This window comes from Saccopteryx bilineata, chromosome 3, assembly GCF_036850765.1.
Source record: "Saccopteryx bilineata isolate mSacBil1 chromosome 3, mSacBil1_pri_phased_curated, whole genome shotgun sequence".
Lineage (NCBI taxonomy): Eukaryota > Metazoa > Chordata > Mammalia > Chiroptera > Emballonuridae > Saccopteryx > Saccopteryx bilineata.
The window spans coordinates 258,529,387-258,553,523 of NC_089492.1; the positions used below are offsets into that span (position 1 = coordinate 258,529,387).

At 46.4% G+C, this 24,137-nt stretch overlaps 1 protein-coding gene and 1 pseudogene across 3 annotated transcripts in view; both read right to left on the reverse strand.

Moving 5' to 3' along the window:
• The window catches only part of KDM4A (lysine demethylase 4A), a 47,124-nt gene that overhangs the window by 18,026 nt on the left and 4,961 nt on the right, over window positions 1-24,137 (reverse strand). For all 3 annotated transcript variants that reach the window (XM_066269417.1, XM_066269418.1, XM_066269419.1), the window contains 9 exons: window positions 21,830-21,944; window positions 20,426-20,619; window positions 17,563-17,612; window positions 16,475-16,578; window positions 15,920-16,057; window positions 14,795-15,042; window positions 13,197-13,396; window positions 11,805-12,187; window positions 1,159-1,279 (listed from right to left, as the gene is read on the reverse strand). In XM_066269417.1, the coding sequence (XP_066125514.1) occupies window positions 1,159-1,279; window positions 11,805-12,187; window positions 13,197-13,396; window positions 14,795-15,042; window positions 15,920-16,057; window positions 16,475-16,578; window positions 17,563-17,612; window positions 20,426-20,619; window positions 21,830-21,944 (1,553 nt within the window). The remainder of the gene's footprint in view (window positions 1-1,158; window positions 1,280-11,804; window positions 12,188-13,196; window positions 13,397-14,794; window positions 15,043-15,919; window positions 16,058-16,474; window positions 16,579-17,562; window positions 17,613-20,425; window positions 20,620-21,829; window positions 21,945-24,137) is intronic.
• LOC136332759 (U6 spliceosomal RNA) lies at window positions 14,164-14,260 on the reverse strand (annotated as a pseudogene).

Sequence of the window (24,137 nt, forward strand, 5' to 3'; positions counted from 1 at the left end):
ATCTTACTGGATCTCTGGGCTCCAGGCAGCACAGGAGATCACGCTGTGCAGATAACAGTCACTTCCAGGTTCTCTACATCCCTGCCTACACCCCATCTGTCTCCTTCCCAGGATCCTCTTCCTCCTCTGTTCTCCTAACCCCAGCCTCCACTCACTACCCACTACACCACTCCCTGAGTGGCCATATTTACTCATGAAGGTATCACAGACCACCTCCGTACACCCCAAGTCTACACCCTCCGGACACTGAACAGAGGTTTTTCCAAAGCCAACCACAGCTAGAAACTAAGGAGGCACTTAACTCATGCCTCTCCCTTCCCTACCACCCTCACAACTCCACATCCAATTGCCAAATCCAGCTGACTTTACCTTCTCAACATCTTCACTATAACCCCTTCCCTCATCCCTATTTCCACCATCCTATTCAGACCCTCAAATCTCAAAAAGACCCTGACAAAAAACCATTTGATCATCTCAAAGCTACCTGCAAGATGCAAACAGGAGGCTCAATCTTTTTCATGTAAAAAAGACTAAATGGTTAGTTCCTCTTCTGTTTCAAAGGCTTCTGAATGCCAAAGAGAAAAAGTCCTCGCTCATTAGCCTCACAATAACCACACCCATCACTCAACATTCCTTCAATTCTTATACCAGCCACACTAAATTGGTTCTTCTGAATACTATGAATCTTCCTATTTTTCTTCTTCAATGGTTACTCAAGCTGTACCCCTGCCAGGATTACCATTTCCTTCCTTTAGATCTGTTTTCCTGTCAATTTGCCCTACTACCCGGTGAGCCCCACCCCCACCCAGGGCACAGACACATCTGTTATCTTTGTAGCCCATTCAGCACAGGGCTTGGCCTAGGTGACAGAATCTGTCATCTTAAAAAAAAAATCAGTTTTGTACCTCCTAGGAGAAGAAAGGGAAGAACCTACAAGCATTTATCCTGCATTAGGAACATTCCAAGACACTCAACATATAATGAAGTGTGATAATAAATTAGGTGTCAAAAGAAATCCTGCCCTGTTTATGGAGTATTTGGAGAAAAAGCTAGGCCAAAGGCCCACCTCAGCTCTTAGCTTGGCCTCCTGTGATCCACCAGACCAAGCCCCAAGGTGGTGAGCCACTCTCCCAGGTGAAGAGAGAAGACAACACTTACCATCATCACTGACACAATCCTGCAGCACAAGCGGGTGGTGGCGGGGAAGCTTGCTTAAGGGCTGACGTCGGCCCTTAGACTTCTTATTCTCCCCCAGGGAAAACATGTATTCATCCGCAACCTGGGCAAACCATAATTAGGAGTCAAATTGGTCTTGTCTCCACTTGGGGACACAGCAAAAGTTAGTCTTACAATGAAAATCGAGGGAAGGAGCAGGCAGAGAAAGACACAAAAAATAGAAACCAAACATAGAAACACCCGTCTTAGAAAAACAAAATGACAATGCCTTGATGCAAACCAGTCTAAACTAGGATTATGTAAACATTTTACAGCAAAATTTGTGCCTAGTTAGTGTGGGTCCTGGCCTTCTCATAAGCAGCCTGAAACAAATGTATCAAAAATAAACCAGCCCTGGCCAGTTGGCTCAGTGGTAGAGGGTCGGCCGGGCATGCGGAAGTCCCGGGTTCGATTCCCGGCCAGGGCACACAGGAGAAGCACCCATCTGCTTCTCCACCCCTCCCCCTCTCCTTCCTCTCTGTCTCTCTCTTCCCCTCCCGCAGCTGAGGCTCCATTGGAGCAAAGATGGCCCAGGCGCTGGGGATGGCTCTGTGGCCTCTGCCTCAGGTGCTAGAGTGGCTCTGGTTGCAACAGTGCAACGCCCCAGATGGGCAGAGCATCGCACCCTGGTTGGCGTGCCGGGTGGATCCCGGTCGGGCGCATGTGGGAGTCTGGCTGCCTCCCCGTTTCCAGCTTCAGAAAAAGAAAAAAATTGAAAATAAATAAATAAATAAACCTACTCTAGCTCTAAAAGACAGTCATGACCCCAACTCTAAGTCACTGTCATGAGACTGCATCTGAGAGCCCAACAGAAACTCTGATGCCCCTCTTCTTGGACCAGAAGGCCAGCAGCACCTGTTATAAAGTGCCAGGCAGCTGGGTCATCTCGGTTTGAAAGGTTAGAGAACATTCAAGGAGTGAGGAATGGCTGACCCATTAAGGATAAAACAGGCCAACTTCTCCTAAGGCACTGTGGAGGCCTCAGCTCAGGCTAACGCCACTCATCCCTCATCTCCAGGGGAGAATATCAGCCAGGACAGAGCCATCTGCACCTCTGGCCTCCCTGCAAAAGGAAAGGTTGACTTCATGCTTCATTTACATAATGTCAGAGCAAATGTAATGAGGTTTAAGATGTACAGGACTGAGTCAGTAATACCACAGAAGCGTTTCTTTCTAATCCACCTATTTAAAAATCTTTGTTATATCGACATTAGGAGACATGGGTTAAGTACAATCTATTAACCAAGGAAATGAGGCCTGAAAGAAGGTCCCTTTGCAACTATGACAGACACCAATGCCTTCAAGTGCTGCAGAGACGAGACAGCACTCAGTGCCACCTTGGCCTGGGCCTACAGACACCGTGTGCGACCTCACAGCACCTGAGAATGTTAAGAACAGAGTCTACTCTTCCAAACATAAAATTAACCAAGTGTCAGTATCCATGTGCCCATTCATTCAAGAAAGATTTACTGAGAAGATGGAGTGCAAACGTTTGCCCAGGAAAGGAAGGTGTGAAGAAATGGTCTAACAGGACATGATCCCACTTACAGGGGTGATGGTGACTCAGGGGGAAGGAATGTGCTAGAAGAGTGAGGACGTTAGGAACCTCTTACTACTGATGTCCATGAAGAAGACCCAGATGATCAGAGACTTTTAATCAGCTCTAAACCACATTGATTAGTGCTAGTGGTTTCCAAATGTACATCAAAAAGGCCCTCGAGAGCCTCCATTAGTGAACAGGCAGGGCCAACCAGAACTGCCCTGCTTTTGACTTTTTTAAAGGATTAAGATTTCACTTAAACAAATGGTTCTTTAGCTAAAACAAACTGAAAAACTCACTCATCAAATTTGACAGTGCTATAAAAGAAAACAAAATTTAGGGACATGCACCCCCCCATATGTATACTTATTAATCCATTATACATACTAAGGTACTTCTGCAAGTTTTCAAACAAAAATAAACTGTATAACGATTTTTAAAGTTCCATTATTTATTCCTGCACCTCAGTAATCTTGTACCCCCCTTTGAAGACCAGCTACATGACTGGCCTAAACCTGGGAAGTGGCAGAAACAAGGAAGTTAAGGAATAAGGATGAAAGAAGCAGAGGTGGTGGGGATTTCTAGCCTGAGTCACCAAGGAAGACTTAAGAGAACTCATGTGGATGAAGGCGAGTAGTAAAAGCCGAGTTAAACACACTGCATGTGGTTCACACAGCCCGGTATCTGTGGGTCCTTCATTTGCCAAGAGGCTTAATAAGAAATTCAGACAGGAGGTTCATAGAAGAGGTCCGAGTAAGAGCCACAGACCTGGGAATCCTCAACATCAGGTTCAGAATTAAAATCATGGAAGTATATAAGATCATCAATGGAAGAAAAGCTGACTGGAGACCGAGCTTTCCAGGAGAGGAGGAAGAAGAGAAAAAAAGAGATTTAGAAGCAGACTGGTAGGAGGAACACAAGAAAGAAAAGGGGAGGGTTTCCAGGAGGGAAAATCCACAGGGGGACAAAGAATACAGAACTGCTGGGCAGGAAGTGCCCCACGCACTTGGCATGTGGGAGGTGTCAGGGCTTTTTCTGAGAGAGAAATTCCATCAGACAGAGAGTAAGGAACCAAGGAGTAAATACTTCACAGAGGCTATTTTTGAGAAGATCAAGGGAAGGAATTACTACAGTTTGAGAAGGAAATTTCCTCCAATTACATTTTAGGATAGGGGCGGTGTATGGTTTTACAGACAGAGAGGAAAGCTTGTGAAAGGACATTCGTACTAGGATGTGTGATAAACAAAATGATCCCCCAATGATAAGCAGTCCTAATCCCTGTGAATATGTTAACATGACAAAGAATTATTAAGGTTGCTAATTAGATGACCTAAAACAGTAGAGCAATCCTGAATTATCTGGGTGAGCCCACATTATCAAACTATGCTTTAATAATGGAAGAGGCAGGGCCCTGGCCAGATGGCTTGTTTTGTTAGAGCATGGCTCTGAAGCAGAGGCTGCTGCTTTGATCTCTAGTCAGGGCACAGAAGTAACAGACCAATGTTCCTGCCCCCCCCCCCCCGTTTCTCTCTTTCTAAAATTAATAAAAATTTTAAACTATAATAATAATAATAATGGAAGAGTCAGTGTCAGAATGACATGATGCCAGAAAGAGCTGGCCAGATGTTGCTGCCTTTAACAATGGAAGGCGGCCACAGGCCAGGGGATGTGGGTGCCCTGTAGAAGCTGGAAAAGACAAGGATTCAGTCCTCAACGTAGAGCGTCCAGGAAGGCCACAGTTCTGCGGACACCGACTTTAGCACAGTGAGGCCCATTTCAGACTTGAACTGAACAACTAGAAAATAATAAATTTGTGTTGTTTTAAGACTTGAAGTTTGTGGTTAATTTGTTAAAGCAGTAACAGAAAATAAATATGGGATAGGAGGTAGAGACAGGTCACTTTATATAGGTCCAAGTACTGGTGGAAATAGAGAGGTCAAGAAAGGGGAAGATGTCTTTATTCACATTTGTTTATTCCAAGTGCCTCCTATTCACCCAGCAACCCTACTCAGTATCTAAGCCTGGTGGCATGGCAATGCAGAGACAGGTGAGACGTCATCTTTAACCCTGAAAAGCTTATGACCCGAACAGATGGTAGACTTGATGTGTGAGTCTAAAGTCTATACCTTTTCCACTGCCATCATGCTACTTCTGACTAAAGTAGTCAGGTCTATTCAAATATTTGAAGATCTTCCCACATTTTCTCATCATCTGGCTAAATGTTCCTCCTGCTACAGGGCATCCACACCTTCTCACAGTGTTGCCTGCCTCTCCCTGCAACGTGCTCCAATTTCTCAATTCCCTCAGTATATAGCAGAAACCCCGGTTCAACCAACCAGCTGTGGGAAGTATGTAAGTAGCAACCCACCAGTAAAATGGGAGTAAGGAGTGCTGCCCCACAGGTCTCTGTGAGGAAGTAGTGGGAGAACATGTAGGTCTCCCAGGACCCTGCCCACATGAGAGCTGAAGCTCAAGTCCCCAGCTCTCTGTGCCTCCTTCTAAAATCGGGCACTCAGGGCCAAAGTCAAGGTTCCTGAGGGGGTTTGCTCTGTACAGAGAACCAGTTGTTCTCTCCTTGTTTTGGAAACTCACTTTTCCAGAGCAGCTTAAACTAACACACGAACACTGCTGTGGCTCAGTGTGTACTTAAATGAAATCTCTAAGGCTTTGGTACTTCAGTAATCAGTTAACCAAGGTGCTTTCAGCAGGGCTCTTGACAGAAGAGTGGAACATAAACTCAATAGCAAGAGGCCCAAATTACACCTTGGGCCTCTTGGGGGATGGTTAAAGTAGGGGTAGGGGGGCACACAAGGGTGCTCTTAGAAATCCAGTTGTTTCCATTTCCAAATATAGAGGCAGTGTTGTTACCAGACTTGACCAGGGACAGGCGAAGTGGTTCAGCTTCTTCCCTACAGCTTGACTGCCAGTCCCCCACTCTACTCTATTAATTATCCTGATGTCAGCTTCTCACTGACACTAAACTTCCATTCTTTCCCTTACAGAAGGCTCGTGCACCAAGCCGTGGGGACCGTACTGGTGCCTCAAGAAGCAAGGCTAAATGTGGCACAGGGCCTAGACCATAGTAGCTCCTCTTCCTCACCAACCTATGATAACTGTACCGAGACCAAGATAGTGTCATAAAAAGCTAAGTATAACAGAGATTCAAAGGAGAAAAAAGGGAAGTAGATGGACAGCAATGAAAGGTTTCTTTTTTTTTTTTTTTTTTAAAGAAGTGTTTTTGAGCCTGATCAGGCGGAGGACCCTGGTTTGAAAAGCCGAGGTCACCGGCTTGAGTGTGGGCTCATCCGACTTGCGCGTGGCATCAGACATGACCCCGTGGTTGCTGGCTTGAGCCCAAAGGTCGCTAGCTTGAAGCCCACAGTTGCTGGCCTGAAGCCCAAGGTCATTAGTTTGAGCAAGGGATCATTCGCTCTGCATTTCTCATATGTGCTCCCCAGTCAAGGCACATATGAAAAAGCAATCAATGAACAACTAAGGTGTTGCAACGAAGAACTGATGTTTCTCGTCTCTCTTCCTTTCCTGTCTATCCCTATCTATCCCTATCTATACCTTTCTCTGACTCTCTCTGTCAAAAAATTTTTAAAAATTGTTTTTTGAAATTTTTGAAAATTTTATTTATTGATTTTAGAGAGGAAGGTAGAGAGAAAGAAACACTGATTTGTTGTTCTACTAATTTATGCATTCATTGGTTGATTCTTTTATGTGCCCTGACTGGGATCAAACCCACAACCTTGGTGTATGGGGACAACACTCTAACCAGCTGGGTTACCTAGGCCAGGGGAAAGGTTTCTAAGAGTAGTGGCTTTTGCAAAGGACTGGCCTCTCAGTAAGCAGAGGTATGTATCTGACTGTCCCTGGAAACACACGCAGACAACTCCATCTCCATCTACCATGTGCAGCCTGGTGACGGCTGTACAACATGACTGCAGTTAAGGCCACTAAACTGTACACTGGACTGTCAAGTTAAAATGACAGCTTTTATGTCACACACATAGTATTTTACCAGTTAAAAAACAAATAAACCCAACCTCAGTCACCCCTCCAGTCTCCACGTGTGCTGGAGACCCACTCCCCCGCCCCTCAGCCCTCCAGGATCCAGCCCTGCCCCTGACTCTGGACATTCCTTGTTATCTCTTCTAGCTCTTCAAAACCTCTGGCCGCTCTTTTCCTTCTCCTTCCTGGGCCCTCCCCTCCACCCACACGTAAAAACTGTTCCTCACTCTTCACTTGTGAACTCTTCCATGCACACTGACACCCAATTGGTGACTCCCAAACCAAAGGACTCCCTCTCCTAAGCTTCAGATCTGTATACACATCTCCAGTCTACCTCACAAACTGGGCACACTCAGTATGCCCCACACTGATCTCACCGCCTGAGCCACGCCCATTACCATATCATTTTTCTTATAATTTTTGTCTTCCACTGATGCACCCTCACCCACCCAACAGCTCAAGCCAGAATCCCAAGTCCGCTCCGGTGCTGCCCTCTGAGTCCACGGCCACCCTCTGAGCCTGTGCTCTTGCCTTCAGAACAGCTCCAGGCCGCCTCCACCCGCCTCCACCCGCCTCCACCCCACAGCTCAGGTCCTCACTACCCCGTTTTCAGGAACAGGGTCCAAATTGGTTTTCCTATTGCAAAGCCTTTTTCTTCCTTTCCTGAAGTAGAAATATTTGACTGTAAAAATGACGTTACGGTTCGATCCCTGGTCAAGGCACATACAGAAACAGCTCAATGTTCCTGTCTCTCTCTCCTTGCCTCCGTCTTATATAAAAAAAATGTCAATCACAAAAAAATATTCAAACAATTTATAAGTATAGGATGTAAAAATCACCCATAATTCTACCATCAAGAGGACCTCTGCTGTTTCTAATTTTGCCTCCTTCTTCCCCTCAAAAAACCTTCATAGTTCTTCCAAAATCATCTTATAAAACATCAGTAAAGACCTTAAAAAACCCTTCACTGGACAATCTATAGAACTGACATGGTTTGCTAGGTAAGCCAATGGAGGGGAAAAAGAGGGGAACTGCCCTGGATAAAGGCGGGCTGAAGACACAGGATAAAAAAAAAATGTCAAGTGTGAGACTAATCAAACTCGACTCAAACTAACCACCATAAAATAAGTTTTAGACAACCGGGAAACTTTGATTACGGAGTGTGTATTAAATGATGCTAAAGAATTTTTGTAATTTTGCCCTGGCCGGGTACCTCAGTTGGTCATAGCATCGTCCCAATGTGCCAAGGTTGTGGTTTCAAACCCCCAGGAAGGGCACATACAACAATTTACCAATGAATGTATATATAAGTTGAACAACAAATTGATATCTCCTTTTCTCCCCCCCCCCCTTTCTTTCTAAAATCAGTAAATAGCCTGATCGATGGTGGCACAATGGATTAGCATCGACCTAGATGCTGGTTGCTGGTTTGAAGGTCACTAGTTCTGAGCGCAGGGTCACTGGCTTGAGTCAGGGAATTGTCCACACAATCGCAAAACTCACCTGCCAGCTTGAGCCCAAACGTCATGGGCTTGAGCAAGGGGACACTGGCTCAGCCCCAGTCAAGGCACATGAGAAACAATCAATGAACTAAAGTGAAAGCAACAACGAGTTGATGCTTCTCACCCTCCCTTCCTTTCCCTCTCACTCTCTCAAAAAAAATAAAAATTCATATTTTTTAGAGATACACACTGAAGTAGGGGGAAAAATGACATGTTATCTCAGATTTGCTTTGAAATACTTCAGCAAATGAAAAAAGGATAGATGAAGCAAATGTGACAAGGTACTGACTACTGTCAAGCAGGCATGGTGAAAAGAATTTGTGGGTTCACTATATTATTCTGTACGCATCTTTGTGCATTTAAAAGATGTATTCTGGACAACTTCAACCTCCAAAACACATGGTGGGGAATCTCCCACTGCTTCCCATGCCTCAAATCTAAAGTCAAATTGCCTCAAAGCAGAGCCTCCACGGATCTGGGTCCTGACTCACTCCACCGACACCTCCCGGGGCTGCTCCAGTCCCATATGCCTGAGGCCAACAGAACCACTGTAGATCCCCCCTAAACTCCTCTGCTCTGACTCTGGCATGAGCTACCACCACCACCATGCAGCACACTCCTCTTCCAGATTCACTCTCCAATTTCATTCTGCCCGCCTGGCATATATCTGCCAACCTCAGGCCTAGCTAAAATGCTCGTTCCTCTGCAGTCTCCCTGAACACCTCACCCCAGCCCCAGGCTGAGCGGCACACTATTCTACTTGTGCCACAACATGGATCACCAGATCCTTGAATTACTTGCTCAATCTGTCTACTTGTCTAGACTGTGAGCTTCTTGAAGGCACAGCCCTAGCCCAGAGTAGGCATGCCATAAATGACGACAGAGTAAAGCAAAGAGGCAGGCTGCCAAGATATTTTTAGAGATTCTAAACTAGTTCAAAGATGCCAGCCCATTGGGAAGTAGGGGGGAGATGGTTAGTACGGAGTAGAAAATCACTACCATGTGATAGCCAAGAAGTCCATACAGAAATAAAAAGGAGCTAGGAAGGAACTCAACAGGCTTTGAGCAGAAGTTAATCGGCATGTCTGAGAGCAGCCTCCTGCCCGGCATATTTCCCCATGGAGCGATTCCTGGCTTTTCTCCCCAGCCCTGAGCCGTTCTCCCCAGTGAGCCTCACTTCGCCAGGACCTGCCTTTGGCAGCAGCCCAAAGCACATGGAAGACGAGTGGAAACACTGCCATGATGAGAGGCACCGGCGTCCTCCAGGACTGCCTGGGACCAGGGAGATAATCTGTCTCAATGAGGTAAATGAGCAGCAGGGCCATTTGGCCACAGGTTAAATCCACTTTCCTCCATCATTTTAACTGGTAACAAAGTGACACTCTGAGCTCCATATGTTCAGGCCTCTATCCATTTCCTAATTTGGGAGAAAAATAGATGGGTGTTATTTACTGGCTTCCCCCGCAAAAAGACACACACACACAAAAAATCACCAAAATCTTAACTCTGTGGTTAGATTAATTAAGCAGTACTTTAAAATCTAAACAATAAATATGAAATAGTATAGTATAAGTCCTCACTGTCATTAACTACCTTTGTGGTTGTGACTGCAACTGGAGATAAAGTCAAGACGACACTGCATGACAGGGACAGCATGACCTGCAGTGTGACAGCAGGATGAACAAGAGGGCACAAAGCTTTGTGTAGGAAGAATGGCTCAGAAGTGACAACAGGGATTCCGGATTCCAGGATGAAAAGCCCCCTCCTTTTCTGGGAGCTGCCACCCAGAGACAGAGACAGCGACAGCAGCAATCGGATGCCATGAGGAAGGGACATGGTGGGCATCAGCTCCTGAGCCTGCTCCCACCGTAAGGAGGGACAGCTGGACAAAGGAAGTTTCCCAACACTGAACCCTGAGCTCAGAGAAGGCAAAAAGAAAGTTACAGACATTAAAGACAGGGGACAAATCACTCACAAAGGCACTAGTGGGAAAAGTAAAGGAATTTTAACAGGGACTATTAGTACTTCAAAGAGATAAAGCCAATACGCCACATGTTAATACACAGACAATGAGTATACATAAGGGGTTTGTGATAGTATTTGAGTTGAATATACTTTAGAAATGTTTCCTAGAAACACCTTTTATAAGATAAATTTTTCAAAAGGGAATGAGGAATAAACGAGACCTTCTGCACTGACTTCTAATGTCCAGCCACCCCAACCCAAGGCTGCAACTTGACCTACATAAGCTATGAAGAAAGGTCACCTGGGTAGGTGTGAGTCCAGCTACATCCAACACAGCTCCACTGTATCCCACTCAGACCCACCGAGAGCCCTTTATACAAAACTGACAGAAAGCATGGTTCTTGGTGACAGAGTGTTCTAGCAGGAAGCCTGAACAAACGTTCACTTTCACGACTTAAGGAATTCATCCTACTCTCCAAAAGGATCCTCTATCAACAACGTAATTCTGGAAGATGAAGAATGATGAGGGGTAGGGGTGAAGACAAGTGGAGGGAGAATGTTCATGGGAATCTACAAGGCAGACAGAATTTGTATTTAAAAAAAAATCCTTGAATTTTAGAATAAGAAAGGCCATCTCATCATCTCATCCCCAACCCTCAAAATATCTGGGCTGCAACCACTGCCACTCTAACCCATGCCTCTGGGCAAAGAGGGTCTGAGGATACCCCACTGACCCGCCACTGCAATGAGGCTGCAATGCAGTTCTTTGGGATAGTCACACCCGAGATGAGAAAGGGCCTCTTTTCTGGAAGTGAGCCAATGTCATCGGCTTTCTGCTTGAACCAGCGGCAGACTGGAAGCCCACCCCGAGGGTCTCTCCTGCCATCCTGAGCCCACCCCGAGGGTCTCTCCTGCCATCCTGAACCTACCCCGAGGGTCTCTCCTGCCATCCTGAACCCACCCCGAGGGTCTCTCCTGCCATCCTGAACCCACCCCGAGGGTCTCTCCTGCCATCCTGAACCCACCCCGAGGGTCTCTCCTGCCATCCTGAACCCACCCCGAGGGTCTCTCCTGCCATCCTGAACCCACCCCGAGGGTCTCTCCTGCCATCCTGAACCCACCCCGAGGGTCTCTCCTGCCATCCTGAACCCACCCCGAGGGTCTCTCCTGCCATCCTGAGCCCACCCCGAGGGTCTCTCCTGCCATCCTGAGCCCACCCCGAGGGTCTCTCCTGCCATCCTGAGCCCACCCCGAGGGTCTCTCCTGCCATCCTGAACCCACCCCGAGGGTCTCTCCTGCCATCCTGAACCCACCCCGAGGGTCTCTCCTGCCATCCTGAGCCCACCCCGAGGGTCTCTCCTGCCATCCTGAGCCCACCCCGAGGGTCTCTCCTGCCATCCTGAGCCCACCCGAGGGTCTCTCCTGCCATCCTGAGCCCACCCCGAGGGTCTCTCCTGCCATCCTGAGCCCACCCCGAGGGTCTCTCCTGCCATCCTGAGCACCACAGCACCCCCTCCACAGGCTCCCTCCCAGGCAGCCCGTCCTCAGCCAGTGCCTGCAGCCCGTACCTCTGCCAGCTCCCGCTCGCTGATACTTCTGGTGGCGCTTCCTTTCTTCCTGGTGCACAGCTCTCCCCCGGTGACCCTGCCGTCCCCTCTGGCATAGCTGTGCACAGTGAGCACTCCCGTTTGCCCTTGGACTTCGCAGGACAGAGGCTCACTGGTTTCTGAATCAGAAGAAATAGAATCCTGTGATGAACTGGAGCCCAGGCTAGAAGACGACTTCTTTTTGGAGCCTGAGAAGACAAGGCGTCCCCCTATAGAGGCAGGATTCACAGAGAGATCCAAGGCAGCCACTTCTTGTTCCTCCTCCTCTTCCTCTTCCTCTTCCTCCTCTTCTAGTTTGACGTTTTTAAGCTCTTCAAATTTTACTTCAGTGGAGTCAGAATAATCTGAAACACACATACACATTGTACGTAGGCAACCTTCTCCTGCATGCCTGTGCTTCGCTGAAGGCGGTGACAAAGCACCAAGAACATGGGTGGTGAGTGAGGCCTGGCCTTGAATTCAGCTCATCGCCTACAGGGCCCTGTGTGATGAGGGGCTAACTGCTCATCCTCTCTGGGCCTCCAATTTTGTCTCCTGTAATAAGACGACATTACCAGGCTTCTGTGTACAACATGGAGCATAGCCTGGCACACGGGAGACACTTGGGAAGTGACAGCTACCATTTCCTCAGGAGTCTCCTGCAGAAAATGAAGCTCAGGAAAGACCTAGCTCCCCCAGGGTAGAAAATCTGAATAGAAGGCAGCCCCAGTGACAAGGTACTGTCAGTGCAGAGGTTCTTCAAGCCTGACTCGGGACTGATACAAGCTCCTCCCCAACAAATCTACCCTCCACACCTTCTGAGGGACTGCTCTAGAACACTGTGCCCACACTACTCCCTTCCTAAAACACAGATGGCTCCTCAAGATTCTGAGTGAGCAAACCTCAGGAGGCAGGCAGTCCCTACAGCATCTCACTTCCACACTTCTCTAGCCTCATCTCCTGGTGACACACCTGTCTTCTACCCTTCTGCCTCCATATTCAAATCACAGGCAATCACTATCAGTTCCCCAAATAGAGCGTGTCATTTCACATCTCCATGACTGTGCCCCTGCTACTTCCCTCGGGATACCCTTCCTACATCCCCCACTCTGCCTGGAAAATTCCTACTAACCTGTAAAAGCTGGTTCATCATCACTTCACCAAAGCCTTCAGCGCTTCCCTGACCCCTCAGCAAGCAAAGAAAGGGGCCTTTCTCCTGTTCCTCATCTACCGTGCGTGTTCCTAACCAAAGTGCTCCTCACACTCAGACCTGTTCTCCCTGTTCTCTTACTTGTGACCCTGCACTAAATGTGGCATTTGACACAGAACAGAACACATTTGGGGTTGTAGGAAAAAATATCATAACCAACTGACCTGGGAAGGGAAGAGGATCTTCGACCTGCCGCACGGAACTGTGGGTGGGCCTCACGGGGGCGAGGGCAGCCTGGCACTCCGTCATGTCGTACTGCCCGGAGCCCAGCTCCTCCTTGGGGAAGAGCTCGCTCTGACTGACCTCCTGTGGTATTTCAAGACAAACTCGGTGCCTCTTTGTCCCTATCCGGTGCTTGGCCAGGCTGCAAGGAGGAGGGCAAGCTTTTTAAGAACCCACGTGTACATTCACTTCCACAAACACGGCCACACACAACCCAAACAGGAGGGGCCAGAGCCTGCCAGGTTAGCTTCACACTTTGGTGCTATCTCTTATTTGTGGGGTTGAGACAAGGGACTTCACCTCTGAGCCTGTTCCAAGCAAATGGAAAACTGGGATCTGACCACCTACCTCACAGACGTAATGTGAGGCTTAAAGAAAGGATGCAGAATCACCAAGAAAGCGCCTGGCATAAAGCAAGTACCCCACAGGGGTCCCTCCTTTCTTCCCCATGTGGCCCAGGATACATGATCCTAGAAAATGGATCCTCTGGCTCAGGCACGAATGAGGCCGCCCAACGTCAACACACCCCTCCCTTGCTCTTGTGAGCCTCAGTCCCACTACCACACTATTTTTTTTTTTTTAAAGGGACAGAGAGAGTGTCAGAGAGAGGGATAGATAGGGACAGACAGGAATGGAGAGAGATGAGAAGCATCAATCATCAGTTTTTCACTGCGACACCTTAGTTGTCCATTGATTGCTTTCTCATATGTGCCTTGACCGTGGGCCTTCAGCAGACTGAGTAACCCCTTGCTCGAGCCAGCGACCTTGGGTCCAAGCTGGTGAGCTTTTGCTCAAACCAGGTGAACCCACGCTCAAGCTGGCAACCTCGAGGTCTCGAACCTGAGTCCTCTGCATCCCAGTCTGACACTATCCACTGCGCCACCGCCTGGTCAGGCTACCACACTATTTTAATACATGGAACGCTTCACGAATGTCGTCCTTGCATGGGGGCCATGCTAATCTTCTTGGTATCATTCCAACCTTAGTATGTGCTGCCAAAGTGAGTATTGCGCTGTCCTTTTGTAAAAAGCTTTCGTATGAGCCTAAAGTGTGGTGGCGCAAGTGGATAAAGCATCAATCTGGCATGCTGAGGTCACCAGTTTGAAACCCCGGGTTTGCCCAGTCAAGGCACATACAAGCAGCAACCATGAATTGAGGATTCTCATTCCTCCCCCTTTTCTTTCTCTCTCTCCCCTCTAAAATCAATAAATAAAACTTTAAAAAAAAAAATTTTTTTTAAATAAAAAAACTCATGAGAAAATGTGACTTTTCTGGCTCAGAGGGAGCCATGCCTGGCACATGCGTGACCCTCACTCCAGCAGACCACGGGCCGACCAACAGGTGCCATCACTCCTGGGTAACAGACACAAGGGGGTCTAAATGCCCTCATTCTGAGGGTCCTGGAGTCTTTACCAAGAAGCAAACTCCCTCAGCTGTGACTCAAACACCCCACTTAAAAAGAGCCTCTCAGCTTAAAGTTATGGGGAGCTGCCCAGACATCCCTTCCTCAAACAGCTGGGCCTAGAGGCTGCTGGGTTACCTTCTCTGCAGGTCATCCTCCTCTCCACCGCTAACCCCTTCCATGTCCTCCTCTGGGCACTCCTCTTCATTCGCGGCTCTTGGGGGCAGTTCACTCTCCTTAAGAAACTCGGCAGCTTCGGGCGTGGGCAGGGTGTGGTCGATAACTGTGCTGTCCTTCCCAGCTTTCCAAAGTTTGTACCTTTCCGGCTGGAACTTCCTCACAAACACATCCATGGAGATCTTCACCATGTCCTTTCTACAGGAGCACTGTCACAAGCAACCAGAGTCAGTGGTTCGCAAACTCATTAGTCAACAGAGCCAAATATCAACAGTACAATGATTGAAATTTCTTTTGAGAGCCAAATTTTTTAAACTTAAACTATATAGGTAGGTACATTCCTTATCGAGGTAGCGCCCACATGTGGTATTTTGTGGAGGAGCCACACTCAAGGGGCCAAAGAGCCGCATGTGGCTCGCAAGCTGCAGTCTGCCGACCAGAGGGACTCTAGATAAACACATTTAACTGCTTCCACCTGATCCTCACATCCCATTCTCCTCCATTCAGGTGGAAAAGGCCCAAGACAGTTTAAAGGCAAACTATTTGGGTTCAAGGCTGAAGGCATATTGTTCTTGCAGAACCTTCACACATAGAAGGCAGCAGGGGAAAAGGGGTGGAAAGGCATGGCGCTGGAGAGTCCGCCCAGGCCCCCTAAGGGTAAACGGGGGACCATCGGAGATGAAGCTTTGTACTTGGAACCTGGCGGTCAACATCCACCTTCCCGTTGATATCTATCCAAGCCAGGACCATACAGCAAGACTATTCCTGACCAAAGGTCCAGACCTGCTGCTTCCCCTCAAGTAAAAGTAAACCCATAAGAATTTCTCAATAGAGAGATCCCAGAGTGGCTAAAGCAAGAAATATCAACGTGGAAGGGGGGTGGGGGGATTAATGCCCAATGGACTTAACACATGGAAACCTCACAAATTTTTAATGAACACAAGATGTTTGGCACTTTTGCACATTCCCAGCCACTTGGTTTCTGAATTCCAGAAGTTCAAAGAGAAGTTCTAATCACCAGCCAGTGTACCTAAGAAGCAGACATTCTGAGGCATGGCGTGACCCAGAGTAGCCCAGCAGACTCACCAGCACTGCTTGTTTGCCATACTCAATCCACCGCCGGGTAGCAAAATTCGTAGACTCCGCACAGTTGAAACCGTGATTAAAGCCGGCATGGTAGCCGTAAGGGAAAGTGATCATAAACTCTCCAGCTTCCTGAGTCACCTGAACAAGAGCACACACATGAAGTAGCTGCATCAAACCGCAGAAGTTGGCAGAACTGGAACTCTGAGCTCCAGCTCTGCCTCCACTTCGCCAAATAACCAAGGGTAAGTCATAAAACCACTGGGGTCTTGGTGTCTTCTCTAATAGGCAAAGGCCTAACTTACCAGATGCCATGACTATAATAACCATTCTTGCAAAGGAACACTGTTCAGGGGATCTGATTCTTCTTTGGTACCAGGAAGGTAGAGTAGCCCCACCTTTAGTACCCTGAGATCAAAGTGTTGCACAGGCTAGCTCTGGCCCATGCCTGGCACAAAGTAATGTTTCACAAAGAATAAAGTTCCTCTGTGAAACAGACCAGAAAGGGTGGTTCCCGTGTGAGCCCAAAGACTTCTTCTACATGTAAAACTAGCTCACCTTATCAAAGGGAATTCCATATTTCTTCAGCATTAAAGGGGAAATCAACGTCATCTTATGGCGGAGAAAAGCCTCACAGCTTTGAGCACTTCCTGGGAAAAAGCCTGTTTAATTGAAAATAGGCACAACTGTTCCACACCAGCTCTGTGACCCTGCACTGCTTCCCACCTATGCGTCTCATCGGGACAATAAGGAGGAGACACCAACAGTGTGATCTCTGTGGATCCTTCTAGCTTCAGACCAATTCCAAGACCCCACAGGGAGCCTCTGGCTTTCCTGTGTAGGCTGCTTCATGGGTAATCCAATTGTGTGGAGAACTGAGATGACCCAAGCAGCCTCTTGTCTTATAAAGAGCCTTGAAACTATTGAAGACCTTTCTCCAGTCACCTGTATCCTCAGTCTTTTGTTAGTAACACATCTACTACAGCGCAGACTACTAAAGCTCTCTTGAAATGCGCCCTCTAGAGGAATAAATCAATGTCCACTGAAAAAGAAAGCATAAAAATTCAACTTTGACTTTTTAACATTTGGGTTTCTGGCAGAAGAATCAGACCCAATATGATGAGTACACAATCTCTGGTCAAATAAATCTATGCCTGATGAAACTGAGGCAGAGACGGTGTAAAAAGGAATTACTAAGTCCCTTCCCAGGACAAAGTGGGGAAAGACTCTGACTTCAGTTGCTCCATTAGAATAATCAATCTAGCCTGACCTGTGGTGGCGCAGTGGATAAAGCGTCGACCTGGAAATGCTGAGGTCGCCGGTTCAAAACCCTGGGCTTGCCTGGTCAAGGCACATATGAGAGTTGATGCTTCCAGCTCCTCCCTTCTCTCTCTCTCTCTCTCTCTCTCTGTCTCTCCTCTCTCTCCTTCTCTGTCTCTCTCTCTCTCCTCTCTAAAAATGAATAAATAAAATAAAAAAAATACAATTTAGAATAATCAATCTAGTTACCAGTCTAGCAGTCTGGCTTACCCCTCACCTGCAGGCCTGAGAATGGACATGTGAGAATCTGGCCACAGAGAAAGGACACTTTAGAGCAATGCCCACAGCTCAGAGGAGGGTCTGACCCAGCCATGGAGACACAGTACCTTTGGCGAGGCGCTCCAACCGCTTGCCGTGCTCAGGGGGGACAGAGTACCTGCAACCACATAAAAACATTGGACGCTCAGCAGAGGACAGTACAGGAGCTAGCGGGCTCGTTCCCACTTTCAAAACAGCTCAAAGCTCAAAATATCAGCTTTTTCAACTTCTCAACTACAAAAACGAGAAAGGAATCTGGAGAAATTAAATATTAGACTGTTTGGGCAGAGGAGTGGGGATCCCGCACAGAAGTGCGAATTTCTTTCTTTCATATTCACCCATTAATATGTGCTGAATATTTACCATGAACCAGGATTTAGGTACACACTCAGTGTTGCTCTCCTTTATGTTATTAATGAAATGAAATGGAAGAAGGGCAGAGTGCTCCTGGGAGAGTGTGAAAGGCCTAACTGGGAGAGGAGAAGAGAGGATAAAAAATGGAAAACAAGGTCAAAATGAATTAGACACTTAAAGACCTGGCCGTGTATCTGCAGCCGAACCCTTCACCTCCAGTTCTACTGATCACCCCAGTAATTACTCCTCCACTGGAAGGTTCTCTATAGACACCAGAGAAATTGCTCTTCATAAAAAAAAAAAAAAAAAAGCCTGACCAGGTGGAAGCGCAGTGGATAGAGAATCAGACTGGGATGCCGAGGACCCAGGTTCGGGACCCCAAGGTCACCAGCTTGAGCATGGGCTCATCTGGTTTGAGCAAAAAGCCCACCAGCTTGGACTCAAGGTCGCTGACTCGAGCAAGGGGTTACTTGGTCTGCTGAAGGCTCGCAGTCAAGGCACATATGAGAAAGCAATCAATGAACAACTAAGGTGTCGCAAAGTGCAACGAAAAACTAATGATTGATGCTTCTCATCTCTCTGTTCCTGTCTGTCTCTGTCTATTCCTCTCTCTGACTCTCTCTGTAAAAAAAAAACAACAAAAATACCCAAAAAAGGCCTGACCTGTGGTGGCGCAGTGGGATAAGGCGTCGACCTGGAACACTGAGGTTGCCGGTTCGAAACCCTGGGCTTGCCTGGTCAAGGCACATATGGGAGTTGATGCTTCCTGCTCCTCCCCTTTCTCTCCCTCTCTCTCTCTCTTTCTCTCTCCCCTCTCTCTAAAAATCAATAAATAAAATATTAAAAAAAAAAAAAAAATACCCAAAAAAAACATGTAAAGCCTGACCTGTGGTGGCGCAGTGGATAAAGCGTCGACCTGGAAATGCTGAGGTCGCCGGTTCGAAACCCTGGGCTTGCCTGGTCAAGGCACATATGGGAGTTGATGCTTCCAGCTCCTCCCCCCCTTCTCTCTCTCTCTCTGTCTCTCCTCTCTCTCTCTCTCTCCCTCTCCTTTCTAAAATGAATAAATTTAAAAAAAATTAAAAAAAAAAAAAACCATGTAAAGACTTTTCAAAACTTTTGCAAAATTGCTAAATTTTATATTCTGAAACTCAGAGTAAGTCTACTTTACCCTTTATAACTGAGTCTAAAGATTATTCCACAACAAAAACTTCCCATCCCAAATAGCTTCATTATGAAACAAAACAGACAAGGAGCTAAGGAAATGTCTGTCAGCTAAAGGACTCTGGGCAACCTTGCACAGAAATCTTTGGGGTCCCACTTCAGATGACCTAAAGACTGTATGTAATAACCAGAAAACCTGTCCTCAACACAAGAGCAAAAACTTTGGAGTAAATGTGGTGAAGACACAATAGCTTTATTTACAGAGGCTACAAATCTAGCCAACCAAGGAAGGTATTGGAACAGCAATTGTGGGGTCAAAATATCATAGGCTAAAAAAATTTTTGCCAAGATTAGAAACCGGAAAGTATTTGAAAGAAGAAAGGAAAACCCCTCGAGGGAAGAGATGTGGCTGAAGATGCTGGAAAAGCAAATGAAGATGGATACAGTTTCTATGTTTCCCCACGACCTGGCCCACACTGTTCCCTCTGGATCCTCACTCACTTCTATCCCTGTACATGGCGCCCAAACCACTATGAACTTCCCTAACGACATTACGCTCTCTCTCAACTTTGGATCTTTGCAGGTGATTTTCCAACCACTCACAAACACTTTCTCAGCATCCCCTCTCCTGGACCCACCATCATCCCACCCTGCTACGTCTTCCTCATTTGTTAGGTCTCAGCTTAACTGTCCCCTCTTCCAGGAACACCCTCTCTAATCCCCACCCCTCATGTACCCTTTCCACATGGACCTACGGACTGTTCTCACGCCATGTTATTTTCTCACACTGTGTACTTCCTATCTGTGTGAGGGCAGACACCTCACCTGTCTTATTCTCCACTGTTGAATGCAGCACCATCACTAAATGCTGAGACTGAGCAATGGATCAGCACAGGGAGAGAAGAGAGAAGAAATCCTTCTTTCCCCAGCTAGACTGAGAACGGCCTGGAGAACAGGACACACATGCTGAGTAGCCTTGCATCCCCTCTCATGGTAAGAACACTGTTGCTCACCAAAGGCTTTTTCCGTGAGGAAAGAAAGCTTCCTATCATCTGAAGGAGTGACTCCAGCCTTGGAAGTCTGCCTCTAAGAAATGCCTCAGGCCTGCTCAAATAAAGAAATTAGAAAGCAGTGGGACAGCCTGGAATACTCTCTGTGGCTCTCCTACAGTGGTATGAAGTGCCCTGCCCTCTAGAGCCTGTGGCTACTCAAAGGCAATCTGAGCACCAGAGCTCCAACAGCATCTCATCACTTGAAAGCCTGTTTAATATGTAAAATGCCAATCCCACCTCAAGCCTACAGAACAAGAGTCTGCATTTTAATAAGATCTGAAGGCGGTTCCCAGGCATGTGAAAGCTGAGAGGCCCCACTCCATCCTAAGAAGGTCCAGAGGCAACTGCAGGCTGACTTTACCAGGACTTTGGTTCTCCAAAGTGCAGGTAATTGATGCTGTATAGGTCCATGTCCTCAGTGTGCCAGGCAAAGGATGTCTTCCACATGCCGAAGTATAGGTATGGGGTGTTTACACCCTCAATGGTGATCCCACTCTCCTTTTCTACCAAGTCCAGGATTGTTTTCAGCCGGCCAATATTCCACTCATCAACATGCTGCAAAGGAAATGACAGTCCAGGGCAAGTTATAATGAATATAATCTGAGGCTCTGAACCTACAAATCATGGAGCAGGTCACAGGTGAGCTGTCATCCCTAACAAAGATGGGGAATAATGTCAAAACAGCATGGCCATGAAGACCACAGCATCCCTTAGCCACTGTTCATGGCCACCACTGGAAATGACGACATCAAACCTCTGAAGGGCAAATCCCTCTCAGTGAACACTAATAAAAGATGAATGAAGAGGTGACAGCCACCTGTTCTAAACCCCAGGAGGAAAAGTCTGATCTGAAGCTAAAGCAACTTATGTCTAAATAAGAAAAAACTTAAACCACAAAAAAATACAAAACACAGGAATGAACTACACCAATTCGTGACTTTTCCAGCCCCAATTTCCACTAAGCAGTGTTTTCAGTAAAAAATCTACAATGTCTCCCAAATCCTTTTTCTAAGTTGTGCTGGTTGGCTAGGAGCCCACCTCCTACAGGGCATTATGGACTATTACGCCCTCTGAGAACTCCCCACTCCAGGTTCTTATACTATCTTCCTGCCATTTATGTCTCTAGGCTTTACTTCCCACCATCCAAAATAGTCATCATCAAACCTCAGAATCCACTTTCAAACTCCTTTCCAATACTTTACAAAAACATTGGAATTAATCTGAGTGATAATCCCAGAAATGCCCTACAGATCTTTTTATTCATCCAAAAACCTGTTCCAAACATTCCTTCCTTCTACATGCCATGCCAGTGCAATCTGTTAAAACAGCTTCTGCTACAGAATCTTGTTTGTGGGTTCTGAACATCTAAATACATTTCTCTTCTTAAATATATACTCCTTTCATTAGATTAGTCAGTGATCTTTTTCACTGCAGAAACCACACTGCCTCTCCCCCAACAATTCATTTATTGTGATCCCCCACCCCAAGAACTCCTCAGCTACCACCCACAGACTATTCTTAACAGCCCCAGCAAAGAACACCACATCATCCTATTCAAATGTAGAGTGGGAGAAGTAACATTCAGTCACATGCAAAAATACTCCCAATTAAGGGAACATAGCACATCAGCTGGTAGGATCATTCCTTTGTTCATCCACCCATTCAGCAAGCAACTTTTAGGGGCCCACTAAGCGCTGGGCAGATAAAAATGGCCTTACATTACAAAATTACAAAAACACTGCAGAGAGTTGCCAGTGAGTCTCACCTTTTCATAGAGAGTGCCATTCACATCTGCACCATAGATTGGGGGGTTGAAAGTAAGATTTTTCCAGTATTTCCGTTCAAGCTCTTCAAACTCACTATATCGTGGGGTACAGTACCTTTCAAAAGTAAAAGAAGTGTTAACCACTTACAAGAGACGAAATTCATTAAGCATTACAAACAGCACAAAGCACAATTCCATTCCAGAAACAGCAAGGCATTTCAAGCGACTACAACATAACCTTGGCCTTCAAGACACAGTAACTCTCTCCTTATCCCTTCCATGAGCTCTGGCTCCAAAGGTCATGTACATGAAGATGTAGGCCCATCTTCTTTAAGAATCATGGTATCAGTCCTGGCCGAATGGTTCAGTGGTAGAGCATCAGCCCAGCATGTGGAGGTCCTAGGTTGGGCACACAGGAAAAGCATTTGCTTCTCCACCTCTCCCCCTCCCCCTTCTCTCTCTCTTTATTTCCTCTCCCACAGCCTTGCCTTAGGCACTAAAAAAAGCTCATTTGTGAGCATGAGATGGCCCCAGATGGGCAAAGCAGGTCCCAGACCGGGTTGCAGGGTAGATCCCGGCCGGGCACATGTGGGAGTCTATCTTTCCTCCTCTCACCTAGAAAAAGAAGAAAGAAAAAAAAAGAAGCATGGTATGTTCAACTCTTTGAAGAGAATCTATTAAAGCTACACCTCACTAGTTAAAAGTGGCCTGTCCACCCAGAGAGAAAATAAGCTTACAAACTTGTGAGATCCAAGAACCGCAAATCTCTATGACCCTTGAACAACACAGGTTTGAATCGCGCAGGTCCACATACATGTGGATTATTTTTCTTTAAAGGTATTTTTTTCTCTTCCATATGATTTTCTTAATAACATTCTTTTCTCTAGCTTACTTTAACACAGTGTATGATTCATATACAAAATGTGTTAACAGACTGTTCATGTTATCAGTAAGCCTTCCAGTCAACAGCAGGCTATTTATTAGTAGGTAAGTTTCAACCCTGGCCAGGTGGCTCAGTTGGTTAGAGCACTGTCCTGATACGCCAAGGTTGCAGGTTTGATCCCCAGTCAGGGCACATATAAGAGTCAACCAATGAATGCATAAATAAGTGGAACAACGAACTGGTGTTTCTCTCTTTCCCTAAAAGCAAAATTTAAAAAAAAAATTTTTTTAAACGTTTTGGGGGAGTCAAATATTACAAGTGGATTTTTGACTTAATGAGATGGGGGCGGGATAGTCAATGCCCCACCCCTATATTGTTCAAGGGCCAACAGTACATCCATAGACACCACAACCCAACAGGCGGCGAGGAGCTGAGGCCCTGGCACAGCCTGGCACTTGTGTGAAAGAAGTGGCTCCACAGGGCTCATCTGCAATGTCGCTGCCTCATTTCCAGCACCCAATGCAGTGGCTAACATTCAATAAATAATCGCTTAAAAACAAAACAGTTTAAAAACTACTTAAAAATTATTACATAGAAAATTTAAAAAATAGTAATACATAAACCTAATAGGTATTTGTAAATGCATTCTGTAACTCAAACAGCAAAAATATAACAAGAGGATAAAAAGTGGAAGAAAGTGGAGGGCATGATGTGGTGTGTAGATGGTATTACAGTGAGTTATACACTTGAAAACTATATGGTTTGGCAAAGTATGTCAACCCAATAAATTTAAAAACAAATTTTTAAAAAACAGTGGAAGCAAAGACCAAAATGAAATTGTGTGGAGACAATGAAGTGAATGAGAAAAAAAAAATCTTACTTTAAATACTGGCTTACACTTTGATGTCAACCTAACAAATAACAAAGTTTAGAACCCTAATGTTCCTTTTGAATTATAAATGACCCATCTCCAACTGATCTGCTTTACAAGTTTCAATTTTTACCTCCTGAGTTTTGCTAACCATGCAGATAGAAATCAAGGGGAAGAGTCTATTGTATTTCAAATGAAAAGACAAAGGACTGTTTAATTTAAAAAGAAAAGAGACTGTGAAAGAGGAAAAAGCCTACCATATGTTGACAAGAAGAGAAGGCAGGCACAGGAAGCTGAGGCCTCTGGTGCAGGCCCATGTGAAAGGGAAAGCAGGTGTGCTTGGTACCACACCTCCCCTCCCCCTGCTCTGCAGCTAGAAAGCAGACAGAGGATGACACAGCCTTTCAGCCACAGAGCATGTCACACTTCCTCAACACACTTGTACATAGATTATCTCATCAGACAGCAGGTTGGCCAGCAATATAGATGTTTTAAGCGTTAAGCTGTCAGTGAAATTGGAAGACCACACTTAGAACTGTGATAAGCCAAAGGAA